Source organism: Xiphias gladius, chromosome 21 (assembly GCF_016859285.1).
Source record: "Xiphias gladius isolate SHS-SW01 ecotype Sanya breed wild chromosome 21, ASM1685928v1, whole genome shotgun sequence".
NCBI lineage: Eukaryota > Metazoa > Chordata > Actinopteri > Istiophoriformes > Xiphiidae > Xiphias > Xiphias gladius.
Window position 1 is genome coordinate 8,022,674 of NC_053420.1, and position 14,865 is coordinate 8,037,538.

The 14,865-nt window shown below is 40.7% G+C and overlaps 2 protein-coding genes across 2 annotated transcripts; one reads left to right on the forward strand and one right to left on the reverse strand.

Moving 5' to 3' along the window:
- Positions 1-612: 612 nt before the first annotated feature.
- On the reverse strand, positions 613-1,554 carry LOC120782996 (olfactory receptor class A-like protein 1). The gene has a single exon (XM_040115636.1). The coding sequence runs from the start codon at positions 1,552-1,554 to the stop codon at positions 613-615; it is 942 nt and encodes a 313-aa protein (XP_039971570.1).
- Positions 1,555-6,025: 4,471 nt separating this feature from the next.
- LOC120783184 (olfactory receptor class A-like protein 1) lies at positions 6,026-7,330 on the forward strand. Its single transcript, XM_040115977.1, has 2 exons — positions 6,026-6,072; positions 6,208-7,330. The coding sequence occupies exon 2, from the start codon at positions 6,223-6,225 to the stop codon at positions 7,186-7,188; it is 966 nt and encodes a 321-aa protein (XP_039971911.1). The 5' UTR covers positions 6,026-6,072; positions 6,208-6,222; the 3' UTR covers positions 7,189-7,330.
- Positions 7,331-14,865: the final 7,535 nt, after the last annotated feature.

The following is a 14,865-nucleotide window of genomic DNA, read 5'->3' on the forward strand; positions in this document are numbered from 1 at the left end:
ATTTTAAAACTTTAAAACTTTACGATATGAAATTTATTTGAAATTTCATAATATAAAAAGTCCTTCTCTGGACATTGAAACCACCAAATTCCCTGAACCATATAAAGCACAGGTCATTAATTGTGGCTTTGGCCCCGTTCCAACTGCATTCGAATGACCAACAGTCCCAAACTCAAAGACAATCTGTTTATTATTAAGAATAAAGACAAGGAAAAGCAGCAAATACTCACAACTCAAAATCTGGAACAAGTGGATGGTTGGCAATCTTGCTTGAACAATGAGTTAAACAATTAATCTCTTCACAAAACTTCTCATTTCAGCTCAATTGATGATGATGAGAATTATGTGATTTTCTGCTGCCATACAAAATTACCACAAACTACATTGCAGGTACTGGCACCTTTGTATTTATGATTCTCATGAACAATATAAATATAAGAGAAACCCCAGTAACCCCACTGCAGACAGTTCCTTCTGGTACTACTTTCTAAAGGGTCCATTGCTCAGCTAAATGACAGTCATCTGTGCTCAAATGCTCAAAATGATAAGGTTCAAGAGTACAACTCTCTGGTCCAGCAGATGAGTCAACAGCCTGTCAAGACAGAGAAAGAGTCATTTGTCATTTGATTGCTGAGTGTCCACTGACGGTTGGTCTTGCTCAGATGCACACACGATCTTCGCCTTGACCTTCTTGTTGGAAGAAATGATAAAGTAGGGGCTGAGAGAGGCGTAGGAGGAGGAGAAAAACACCCTCATATCAGCCACCACTGGTGACACCTTAGCCACCGTCAGCATGTAGATCCAGATCACGTTATCAATCCCAAAGAAGACCACATATAGAACAACCAGGGTGACCACTGTTTTGGCAGCCCTGGTCTCTGCCCCACCGCCCTGAGAGCGACGGATCCCTCTCACCTTGAGGCTGTGGCGGTGGAGAAGCAGCAGGATGTAACTGCTGGAGCCCACCATCAGGGCGACAAAGGCAAAATCCCTCCCGGAGACAGCCACCCCATTGATCACGTAGGACAGGTTGTCTCTGAAGTCCACATGACAGAAGCCCAGGTTGAGGGTAAAGGCAGGGACAGTGCCATTACGTGGAGCCATAGAGAAGAAAGGGGCTGCGATGCATATGGCCATGTTGAGAAGCCACAGCCCTGCAAAGGTGGGGAGGACCAGGGAGGGAAGTGCAGGCTTCAACCTAGACAAACGGGGCCCAGCGGGGGCGATGGTCACTGCCTGGTACACACTGAGCATGCAGGTGATGCAGACTGACAAAGCCCGGCCGATGCGGTAGGCGTATATCACCACCTTACAGCCAGGATCATTCAGCAGTTCCCTCAGTCCAAACACAGTCATGGTCTGAGGGACGCAGCGGGTCAGTAGCAGCATTAGGTTGGCAAAGGCCAAGTGGCACAGGATCATGTCCACAGGAAGGAGCTTGGGTTCGGTATAAATGATGTGGCCGTACGCCAGCAGCACCACCGTGTTCCCCAAGATGCCCATACCTGTTTGCAAGAGGAAGGAGACCCCTTTGATGGTCACACACAGATCCATGACCGCAAGGCCTGCACCGGTCATGATTTGCAAAGCAGACAGAAATAAATCTGTTACTAATACGATACACATAACAAAAATCCTCCAAGTTGGTTACATCGAGCTAGGCTACATATAAAAACCTGATATAACAGATAATATAATTGTGCCATCTCCAGGTGTTCTATCAGTGTTTGAAATCATGCTCACCTGAAGTTGCAGATGAAAGGTAAAGCCTGGTGTGCATCAGCTGTTTAATAGCCAATGTAGTTACAATTTATAGTCTTCGATGCCCCTTGAGATCGTTGCCCAACATCGCGGTGTTCAGCCCAGTTTGGCAAATTAACGTAACAGGCTAAATCTGAGATGGTCTCAAAGGGCAAGCACTGCAAGGGAATACGGTACCACTGAAGGATGCACATTTTTTACGAGTCTGTCTTTTTGCTTGATGTAATCATTCCTCCTGTTTACACTGATGATTAATAGATCCCTTCATAACGTGTTTCGGCAGTAATGAGGGACAAAATCCATAGTCCTTTTTCTGTGCAAAAATATTCTCCAAAGTTTATTTGAAGCTAATACGAGGCTTCAGCCATCTGGGTTAGAATAATCAAGTAATTTTTTTCTAAAGTTCTAGTATGTTAAAGTCTAAACTTCCCTCTTTGTGTTTCCCTGGACAGTGTTTCTGTAATGATCTGCAGCCGATGATTAGTAACAGAATGCAGGAGCTTCAGTCACAAAGACTGTGACAATCACAAAGTCTGTGTAATGTGACATCCTAAATCCCCTTCAAAATATTCACTTTATTCAAGGTAGAAAACTACACCATTCAGCCACAACATTAAAACCAGTTGTCAGTTTTAATGTTCTGGTTGATCGGTGTATGTTCCGAGGGTTATCTGAAGCTCATATGAGGCTTCAGCAGTCAACAGTGAACCCTCTTTCAAAGTGTCTCAGATCTTTTCCTCCTGCGACCTTGATAACAAAACAGAATCGACTTGGTCTGCTCAGCATTTTTATACATGCCACAGAGCATGATTGGATGTAAATTGCTTAATTGTACCACGCAGTGCACCTGTGTGGACGCATCTACATTTGTTATGTTTCCATAAATCTATAAATCCATCCAGGTTTTTCCTTGAATTTGTCAACCATCTGTAGCTGGAAATTAGAATACATTTTCTGGTTCGGAATCAGATACATTAGTATGTGTGTGATATTTGGCAGGAGTCTGCAGATCACCCTTCATTTTTAATGCGAATGAGGGTGCTTCAGGCTGTACATCTAAACAACATTCCCGATTAGTTTTAGGCTTTAATGTTGGTAAATTGTTCATGGTCATAAAAAGTTATTGAGCTGCCATGGGTCATATGAATAACCTATGTGAACAGTTATGTGAATTCTAAACTTGAATGGTATTTTCCTGTTGTTAAATTCCACATGTCAGTTTTCAGTTTCTTTGGACGGAGACACCGCCTGCACGTCAATCTTCTTAAATATTATAATGCTATTTCTCTGTGGAGTTAATAAACTAGAGTTAAACAACCCCGATGGAGACAACAGTGTGTGGTTATTGTTGACGCAAAAGAAGCCTGATGATGCCTCGAATGAGCCATCAAGAGGCTTTTACATGCAAAGCTGGTGCTTCAATGTGCGCTCCTTTCCTCCCTCATGTCTTGGGAGCATGTAAAAGGACACAGAGGAGCAAGACAATTAGCCATATAACAATGCATGTCTGTACTAATTGGGGACATGGGGACAACCAGCCATTATTCATTTATGTTCTTCACTCTCATTGCCAACATACTGTTTGCTTTACAAGAAGTTTGTAATAAGTACCCAGCAGTATCTACTGTATATAAACTGTAAATGGCAAATGTGTCTTACTTTAAAAGCACTCTAACCTATAGGTCAAATTTCTCAGTCGCAAAATTCAGGTTGTGTGGTGAGATAATGTTGTTTGAGAAGCTTGTTTTATCCTGAGAATAAGCCTTGGAATAAGTCATCTTGAGATATCTTATTTCCCTGTGTGTTTTTAACATGTTTGCATGTTCAGGGAGCTAATTAAAATGGCAAGTTCAGGCATGTTGCGCTGAGGGGATTGTACAGATGTACAGTGCAGTGCACTGCAAGTTTTTAAAAGCAGGTTTTCTTCCCCCCTGACGTGAGTTTTTTTTTGTTGTTGTTGTTTGTTCATGGCCAATGATTTCCCATTACAATAATTTAATTTGTAATTTTACAGTAACTGATTCCATTAAAATAATACCTTTAGAGTTGATCTTCGCATTTGATACAGGTCATGCCAGAAACTACCATATCTAACTATGTCCTGGAACTGATTATTTTTTTTGTGTACAGCCAGGGAAACTTCTCAGAGGTCCACGGCACCACCTTTAACTATGACCTCAATAATATTCATGTAATTATATTTACAAATTTTTCAACACGGTCGACAAAAGCTGAAGAATGGAAAAATTTTAAGGTGCAGTTTAAGGCAAAGCTGATGTATTGGATTGTATTTGATTGCACAGGTGTACCTAATAAACTGGCTAGTGAAGGTGTATGATACATTTGAGAACAAAATTAGTTACTGATTTTTTCGTGTATAATAATACCTGAAACATCTTCATTCTCTTGATGGTTGCCTCTGAGATAATTTTTTTGAATTAAAACATTATCATAAATTTTTTACTTGCAACCTACCGGGTTACTGTTCAGAAAGGGAGATGCATAGACAAGCTAAACTCTTGCTTTATTAATTAATTATCCTAAACTAGGAAACTAAAACCCAGGTATTCCATTAATTGAGCTGTTTACATACAACTTCAATTAGTTCAGATAAATATCACTTTTTAACCATTTTTACCTTTAGGTATGTTGAAGAGAGCAAACATCTTGGGATAGTGAAGAGGGAATATTCAGCGCACCTTTCACTGTGCCATTTAATCCGTCTGTTTCCATTTAAGGGGAGGGGGAGGGCAAAAGTGAAGTCCCATGATTTTATATTTAATTTTTCTTTATATCCGCATTATGTTCACTTTAAACTCTGACACAACTTACTGTATGTTTTCTGATAGTGTTCAAACATGGAAGCAAAATAACTGATTCTTGTGTAATGCTCAGTGGAAAACACAAACTGAGCCAAAAAATGTATTTTCTTTCCTTTGCCTATAACATCAGATCTACACAGAGTAATTTATCAATTGAGGCAGCTGTCTGCAGCACCTGTTTTCTCTGTTCTTTAAATAAAATGTGATAGATGTATAGTTAAGATAACTCCAGTCAATGTTATTCATAGAGCTAAAAATCACAAATCACAATCTTTACAATCTGTATGTCCCTAGACCCTTGGGTCAGATAAGGAAAAACTCCACAAAAAAGCAGCAGAGAGCTCCCTCTTCTGCACTATATGTCCTATAGTCCAGAGTGAGCAAAAATAAATAAAGCTAAACTAAATGAAACAAAAAACAAAAAACAAAAACAAAAACAAAAAAACATAAATTTATCTTTATATAATTTAAATGTTGTACCTCAAAGTCTATGTACATTCTGTTTCGACTGCTTCCAAGACAAATTCCTCTTCAATATAAGTAGTTAAATAAAATAAGAAAAGTTAAATTTAAGTTGAAGTTTTCTGACATGTAAACATGCAAAATAAGTAGTAAGTAAACCAACATCACAATTATTGTACATGTAACTAATGTCATTGTGGCCATATTATAGTATTATAAGAGTAGTCTGGGCTTAATATTAAGTACTAGGTCACCATTGAGGGACATGTTGCAGTAAATCATGCAGCCCACTCACCCTTACAACATCCTCACGGTTTGGGTTTAATTCAATTTTTAGAACTTTTATCGCTTTGGATGAATCATACAATCATAAATTGGATACTATGTCTACAAATGAAAGTGTAGGTGATCTATCATGCAGACTGTGGAGTGGAATGTCCTCTGGCTTTTACTTTGTTTTAGCTTTCTCCACTGGAGGACACTGTGGTGTTGGTATCTGACTAACCAACACAAGAAAGGTCTCTTTAATAGGCAGTGGCTTGTAAAATTGATCGCAGAAATAAAAAATACAAAAATAGAGTGGAAGGTCTAATAAGGAAACCTAACTAGAGTATCACTAATTAAAAAAAGAATTCAATAGTCTCCAGTAAGTGAAACAGTGACACTGAGAAATGGTTTTAATTTAACTTTTTTGATTATCAACATTAAGCTAATAGATATCATCCTTTCATTAACACAATTTTCTCTGTCCACTGGTTAGAACTATGGAACCTGCAAGTAAATCCAGACACAGCTTTCTTTGTGTTATCCTGTGTGTCTGAAAGCCAGCGAGGGGACAGAGGCAGTCATCTGAATTGATCTCAAGTAATTGGAGGCCAAGGGAAGAGAAGTCAATGGACCATGCAAAACAGACCCGCCAACCGTTACCTGTTTGCAAGTATAAGAACTCAAACAACTCAACTACCCCAGGAGAGAGGCATCAGAGACAAGGTCCACTCCAGACCTCTTCAACTGTGACTGTTCTTAGGTAAGAGTGTAACCTTGTACAATTATTTTTCTGGTATCATTTTGAATGCTAGGTATTACTTAACATTAAGAAAGGTATTATATCTTGATAATGTAAGGGATATTATTGATTTTGTAAAACTGTTTTACACTTCAGTCTGTCCCTGCAGGAATGCCATCAGAAGAGTTTGTTCATGGGATGCTCTATGTTTCCCTCACTGTTGTTGGGGTCCCGGGTAACACTGCTGTCATCCTGGCATTCTTTCTTTTGCTGCACAAGGAGAACCAGCTCCTTCCAGCGGACGCCATCGTCCTGCATCTGGCCTGCGCAAACCTGCTGGTGGTGGGTGTTCGCTGTCTGCTGGAGATCGTGGCCTCCTTCCGCCTGGCCAGCATCTTTGGAGACATAGGCTGTAAAGCTGTGATTTTTGTCTACCGGACCTCCCGCTCCCTCTCCATCTGGCTCACCTTCGTCTTGAGCGCCTATCAGTGCCTGAGCATTGCCCCTCCCGGATCACGCTGGGCCTCTGCCCGTGCCTTGGTAGCCCACTATTTGGGCTTTGTGTTCCTCTTCCTCTGGATCCTCAACACCTGCATGAGCTCGGCAGCCATACTCTTCTCCTTTGGAAGACAGAATAACTCCAGCATGACAAACCATGGCATTAATGTGCTATACTGCTATGTGCACTTTCCCTCAAAGCTGTCCAAAGAGGCCAACGGGGCAGCCCAGGTGGGAAGAGACGTGGTGCCCATGGCCCTCATGACTGTAGCCAGTCTGATCATCCTGGTCTTCCTTTACAAGCACAGCCAGCAGGTGAAGGGACTCCGTAGCAGTAGTGGTGGCAGTGGACGAAGCGGTGGGGCCGAGCAACGAGCTGCCAAAGCCGTGGTAGTGCTTGTGACCTTGTATGTGGCCCTCTATGGGATAGATAATGGGCTTTGGGTGTACACTCTCACTGTGCGGAGGACCATGAGTTCATCGCTGATCTCTGACCTGCGTATATTCTTCTCCTCGCTCTATGCAGCACTGAGCCCCCTGGTCATCATTGTATCCAACAGGAAGGTGAATGGCAGGCTGAGGTGTGTAGTGCAGGAGAAGCCTGTTAAGGAGAAAGCCACAAGTCTCTCCACTATGTGAGGCCTGCTGGGATGGCTGATTACTCACAGAGCTGCATAGAAAGCCAAGGTGATAAGGACTGAGTTTTACCAAAGTCCGGATCATGCATTCATTCTGTCTTTGTAATATACTGGATAAATAATGTTTTGTGATAGGAGTTGCAGGAGAGACTCTGTAGTGTAGCTCATAATAATGTTGTTTTTTTCCTATATGTATGAAAACATTTTACTTATGAGACTTCAGTCATATTGTAAAATAACCTATGAGATTTTAGCACCTGTACCTTTGGATGAGAGGGTGTACTTGTGGGGGGGGCTTATGTCTCACTGACTATAATTAAGGAGAAAAACTGTCATAACAACATGGTTACGCACTATCTTGCTTTGTTTGTTTATTTGTTATGTTCCGTCCATCTTAATTGGGTGGAAGTATTATAGCCGGTTGACTCAAGGCTCAATGTAGCTGTCAAATGACTTGAAGCTGCCCATTTAGCAAAGGCTTTGAATAGAATCTTGGAAATGTCCCGGGATAATGAGCCAGGTTAATTGTCCCACAGAGAATTGGGTAAAAACTTGATTGGAAACCCCCTTCTTTCGAGAGAATAGATGTAGAAGATGTTCATTACTCAACACTTAATTACTGAGAAAAACTTTGGAAACGAATGTCTGAGCTCTAGGGGTGAAGTTATAAGATGAGGAGACTTTAGGGACACAAAGCTACAATATCATCTTGGCACAAGCCCTTAAGTGTTTGGTGTGGATGTGGAAATGTGGGAATTTAGAAGTCATTATGTAATTGCCATGTCTTGGAGAACTAAGGGCAGAAAGACAGGGTGAGGACATAACAACCTGTGTGATTGACAGTCTAAAAGTAGATGAAGTGGGGCTGCCAGCACTCTGTGATCTTGCAGTAACTCTGAGGAGCAATCACCGCAGAGATATTCAACTGCTGTCGCAATGCAGGTAAGAAGGAGGAGGAGACGTCCTTTTTCTGTGCTTGTGTAGAACTGTTGCATTCAACACCAGGTTGACATCGAAGGATATTAAAGGCCATATCTTTCTTCACAGAGCATCATTCACCTTTATTTTAAAATTTGCAACCATTACAGCCCATGGTAATGTGACTATATTTTTACAAAGCTCTCTCCAGATGACAAATTCCATGTGTCTTACTCTTCAAACCACTGAAATCTGATTGGCACTTTACACAGACTCCGGTGGAATGAAGGATAGAATACATGGATGGTTTCATTAGAGCAGCGAGCATGCCGGTGCCTTTGGTGAGGAATCGTAGCATTAGTTGACATGGATGATTCCCCTCAACGCTTTCAGTGATGTCATTCTTTCTGTTTCTGTCGGGACAGAAGTGGCAGATTAGTTAAAAGAATCAAATGCATGAAAAACAGGTTCCATTCGTGTGTATTCTCATGTCTCCTTCTATGTGTGCATGTGAGTGTGTGTGTGTGTGTGCGTGTGTGTGTGTGTGTGTGTGTGTGTGAGAGAGGGAGTGCGTATGTGAAGGGTGTGCCAAGCCGGCCTCTCCCCTGCACAAGACAGGACCTGTTTTTCACTGTTTTCCATCCTTCTGGAGTCCTTTGAGCCCACTGAAAGCAGGGTGCTATTGAACAAGTAGAGACCAAACACATGTACAGACCACATTACTCTCTATTTACTGCCTCACTTTCAAATCACCACCAACCTTCAGCTCCCACAGTTCCCCTCCAAGACCTAATTCTGCATATAAAGCAAAGCTTGCAATAGCTGATACGTGTACATTTTGTCATCTATTCAGCCTCAACTCACCTGCTTGACAAGGCAAAATTTGTGAAATGCACAAGCTGTCTGGAAAAATAAAAAACGTTGCACCAGCAACCAATGAAATAAACCAAAGAAATAAACCTACAGATGCTAACTCTTCTATTTCTGTGTCTGTAGTTGAAAAATGTACACAGCACAAACCTGTAGAAAAGAGACACACACACACAAAAAAGCTGTCAAGTTGTCCAGAGTGGTCGGAAAAAAGGAGTTGAAGGGTTGCAGTAAATCCCGCCAGGTGGTCCATCCCTGCCATCCCTGTTGGCAGTCTGTTTACCTGAAGCAGGTACAGGTATTTTTGTCCCCCTTCTCCACCAATGGCAAAGCAGCAACAGGGTTAAACCTCGCCCCTTTTCTGCCTTGAAGCCAGTCCACACCCTAATATACCTTTTTTTTACTCAGGAAATGAATGTTAAACCAAAACCCTCTCCTGAAAAATTTTTGAGATACGCAAACATCGGAGTCTGACTCACAATAGTCACCGCGTGCAACGTGTAGCAATTTGTTCTGTTTATACTGATGCAGTTGCAAACTGATGACTAATATAGTGATAAGAGGGAACAGCAATAACAAGCATGATTCAGCAAAAACATTAACCTCCTAAAATCAATGATAAATAAATTGATGATGATTTTGCAAGCACCATGATTCTGTTTACTTCTAAACGATCAATTACTATCGTAACGTTGAACTTTATTTTTCTGGAACAAACTATAACTTAGTCATTAAAAAAAAAAAAAATCTTTTCTCTGATGTTTTTCCCAGTTAAGAAGAGTTCTGAGTGACTCTAGCAACTGGAAACTTTGGGGCTTATTACTGTGGTGAAAATGTATCAGTAATAAACACATCCTGTGGTACTTTCAAAACTCAAATTTTATGGAAATGACAGACGTAATAAGCCCTTTTTAAGTTTGCTGATACCGTCTTTGCCTTTCCTTCAAAGGGATGTTTCTTGAGGCGTGTTGTTTAGAGGATTTATTCCCTGTTTGAGTGAAGGTACTGATGGAGAATGCCATTGAGAAAGTGTACTTTTATGTAAATCAACTAATTTATTATTTTTTAAAGTGCAAAACAGAAATAAATTCCATCTTAGAAGTGTTTTTAATTCAGTGCAAGGCCCATTTAGTGTTCTTCTGAGCACAAATAAAGAAAGTATCTGAAAACTATGTGAAAGCTATGTGCTCTAAACTCTACCTCCGAATACTTGCCAGGAGGTGACCTGAGTTTACCAGGATTTTTATTTTGTTTTTTGCACTCTTCTCCAACTCCAACTCCGACTCTTCTCACTCAAGTTACATAGTTGTATGTGTGTCACCCATTTCCTTGCATCCACCCAGTTTAACTGATTCCCTCAGACAGGGATCCCACACGGTCGTGTTTCAGCTTGCCTGGAATGCTGTACTGCATGTAAGCAAGGAGCAAGATGGTGGGAAGAAAATTTAACACAGTTGAGGCGAAAGTTAGACCTGTTTTGTCTCGACAATCCCAGCAATATTTCTTCATTTAGGCTGATTATCAGCCACTTCATAGAAATGTATCTGCAGCTTCTGGCGTTCAGTGGTTGATTTTACAGTTCTCACAGCCTGAGAGTCTTGTGGCGACATATACACAACACATGCTGAGAGTTAGATGAGAAGACTGATATTACTCCTAAACATGTACTCTAAATATGTTGTTAGAGCCAGCACCTGGTTAGATAGCACAAAAAGGAGTAAGTGGGGGTAGCCCCACTTATCCATCGACAACAACAAGTCCACCTAATAGATTTTCTACAGCTCCCTAATGAACATGTCATATCTTGTTTATTACAAAAACGACAAGTTATACAAGTAGAACAACAAGTAGTTAGTTTTGACAGAGCCAGGATAGCTGTTTCCCCCGTTTTTTTTGACCAAGCCAAGCTGACCTGGCTGCAGCTTCATATTGTACGAAAACAGGTGGTATTGATCTTCTCATCTAATTTGCTGCAAGAAAGAAAACAAGCACATTTCCCAAAAGATCACACTATTCCTTTAAATCTAAAGGAATCTGTTGATTATTGAAAAGTTACAAGACAAAGCCTCTTTTAATTCAGTATAAAAAAAAGTCAATTAAAAAGAATCAGCAAAGCCATGGACCAGACTGAAGGTGGGTGTGGATGTGGGGTGTGGTGTGGTTTAGGCTCTGAGGCCCCAGGGCAGCAACCTCCTGCAACTACAGCTGTGCTGAGACTTGAAAGACCTGCATGACGTTGCTCCACTTCCAGCAGCGTACCACACTGTAAGGAAAATAGAAAAATAGAAGGGAATAAGGAGTGGAAGATAGAAGGTTGGGTTTCTGAGTTTGAGAAAAAAAACTGTATAGACAGGCATGGAAATGCTGTCATATGAACTTCTGAGAAATAACTGGATATCAATAATCTTTGACAGGAAAAAGATGGGTTTTACAATTTGAATTGGCTGACACTGAAAGCTGAGACCTGTCCTGACGTGAACCAAGTATCGCAATGTCAGTATTCTCTCAGTATGTGGTTCGTAATTTATTACTCAGCGCTGAATTAGTTTTTGTTTTATCTTTATTCAGGTAGTCTCACTGAGGTCAAGATCTCCTTTTTAAAGAGAAAGATACATTTCAAGAGAGAAATAAATGTATATCAGGGAGGAAAGGGCTTCATTGACATGTGAGTTTGTAGAGATTTATCCTTTGATGAGCCAATCCAATGTCCCTCAGAGACACTGATTCATGCTGAATGCCGTGTGAATGCATTAACCCAGCGCCCAGATTTTAATCTCTTTAAATGATTGCGTTTAAAAGGCAGCTAACACAGCTGGGCTCAAACCGGGGGTTTGAAAGTTGAATTAAACTCCAGGAATAATAGTGAAGCTTTATCTGCAACTGCCTGCTCAATACAGTTATTTCTTTATTTTGAATAAAATGCCTTAGAACTGAACCAAATGAAAAACTCAGCACTCCTACTTCACTTGAAAACCACTGCATATAAACTTCCGACCCAAAAACTGCTCAGCTATTGGACACTTAAACCTGTACTGTATATATGGGCTCTCAATGGAATTTGTGTCATTAGTGTTGCAGCTGCAGAGAATAAATTGATAGTCTTAGATCTTAGGGAAAAAGTGCAACACAAATATCTTTGAAACAGGCTCAATAGTCAAAGGTCAGTTCAGCATTTTGGGGAATACACTTGTTTGATTAGATTTTAAACCAACCATCAGATCCAACAAAGACCTTTAATCAAAAAGGAACATAATGTGACTTCGTATCAAATTAACGCCGTAGCAGTAACTAGGATTCAGCCCTTTATCTCTCATATCTTCCCTTTTAAATGCCACAGTGGTGGAATTTTCCACAAGCCACTTCCCTGAGTTCGCAGAGGAATGCAGACAAGACGCTGCAAGCCTGCAGAGCGCGGCATCTCGGCAGTAACAGCATGTCAGGCTGCCTTGGCTTCTGTACATCATGTCCACCTCCTTAATTCTCCCTTCAGGGGGTTAAGCTATTACTCACAGTGTAGCTCTGTCCTGTAGTGTTGCTAGGTGCCACTATTGCTGATTTTCACGAGGTTCCTGCAAAGGGCTGGTCCAGGACCACCGATCTAAGCACTCTGCATTCTCTGATTTCGTCCAGTAACCAGTTCATACAGTCTAGGTGTTGTTATTATTTATTTTGTTACATAGTTTGAGGATTTAAGTAATTTAAATGCATCGTTCAATGTGTTTGTGTGTCTAAGTAACTCTCACAAAAGCTCTAAAAGTAGCAGCACGTTTGAACGCAATTGAAAACTGTTGGAGACATTTGCGACTGCACTATCAAGCGGCCATAGATTGCTATCTGTGCCTTCAGAGCAACAGACCCAGTAAAGTTATACAACTTGGGCATGTGCTGACATAACAGCCGCACATATCTCATCTTGCTACTACCACCCTTCACACAGGTGAAGGAAGAGCAGAATAATGTGAGGAGAAAATGATGGAAATGTGCCTCTTTGGAGCCAAAATTACTGTCTGTAGAGGTGTGTAACAGGAAGAGGTCAAAATACATTTCTCCACATACTGTATACAATGTATATTTACACAAAACCTAAATGTATAAGTCTTACACTATTAATGGGATATATATATATAAGATAACAAATTGCCTGCAAATGGGAGTTGTCAGTGTGTGATGACAAGGAGCTTTACTCCAACATACTATGAAAAATTGAGTCTCCTTGTGTTTTTTCAGAACAAGTGGTGTCATTCCGCCCACTTAAAGCTGAATAATAGATACGAAGGATCCTCTGTGTATCATACAGCTGCTGTCAGAGTAATTACAAAAGACATGAGGGGAGCATCCACGCAGCCATTTCAGACTTTACACGAGTCGAGTGTATCCCACTGCTTTTCCACAGTCTACTGAGGTAGAACAAATCACAAATTAAAGACACACTCACTGAGTTTTGTCATAGCTGCCTCATTGTGCTCTTAAATCCCCAAGCATCCAACCAGCTCACTTTTGACTCTTGTATTGACTTTCAAAACATTAACCACGAGCTCCAAGGACATTTTGGGAGTTTGGGTTGCTGTTGGGTGCTATGACAAAATCCGGCAGCGCACCTTTAAGTATTCGAAAATGGGGGAGGAGAGAGTACCACCTGTTGATTCTTTATGGTATTACAATAAAGGGGCAACTTGAATAATGCAGGTGCAGTGCTGAGAAGCTCGATTCCTAAATAGTTCTGGGCAATATGTCGGAAATCAGTATTACGATATTAATTTTTTTTTCCCAGATACATACTTTGAATATCTGATCCAACACACCTGTCTATTCGACTTTTCGACGTCCAACACCAGACTTATGTAAAATAATACCACTATATAGCCATAGCAACACATTATGATACTACTGAAAAACAACAAACAATCACGTTAAATTATTACTGCCAAGCTCTTTTCCTGAACAAGTTAAGCCTAATATGCATTTTTGGAATAACATGTTTGGGGGAACAATTGCTTTTGGGCCCATATTGCCTTCAGGTTTCCATCCAGTACAGTGCACGCAACACACTATAGAGCTTCATTATAGTTTGCACACCAGACCCAGATTCCAACCAGCGCTCCTAAACTGGACTAATACCTGTCCCCTGGTTTTCTGTACGTCAGCTCGTTTGTGGTATTTTGATCGAACGCAACAATATTTAGGTCTATGCACCATGTGGGCACAATCTAAACTAAAATAATTATTAAGGTTTAACAGGTAGCTTTTGAAACCTCCATATGCAAGACAGGGCCACAAGATTACATGGTAATATATAACCTAGTTGATTTTATACTTCTGGGGGACAGATTCCCAAACATATTTACATGCAAACCAAAAAAACGATTGACACATAGTGAACCTGGGACTTTAGGGGCCTCTAGAGGTCCGGGGTCCTTGGGGAGTTGCCTGCTCTTCCCTTTTGGTAATCCAGCCATGCTTGAGGGTTGAGTTTGGGGATGATTTTAGAAATTAATGTTTTTACTTTTGTATCACTCACCGGTTTTAATGTTTTGGCTGATTGGTGGATATTCACCATGAAGGTCAGCAGCACGAAGCAGCTCTAAACTTATACAATAGATTCATGTTCTGAATTTGTGTCATTTTGAAGAGCCTGACACTTTTTTTGAAAAGTCTGAGGGACGGATTTAAATTGGTCCATATGTACGGACCTTTTTTTTTTCCCTTAATGTGGTAAATTGTTTAAGCTTTTTTAGGAATTCTTACATATTAAGTTGTTACGCTGTCAAAAATCCACACATTTCGACAGGTATTCACACTAATGCTAGTTAGACTGGACTTACTAGTAGTCCTAATTGGCCCCCCTCACGAAGCACATTCTAAATTACTTCCAATCCAGCATTTTTTCAGC

Coding starts and splice junctions, on each gene's coding strand:
- LOC120782996 (XM_040115636.1), bottom strand. CDS start 1,554: ATGGATCTGTGTGTGACCATCAAAGGGGTCTCCTTCCTCTTGCAAACA.
- LOC120783184 (XM_040115977.1), top strand. CDS start 6,223: ATGCCATCAGAAGAGTTTGTTCATGGGATGCTCTATGTTTCCCTCACT.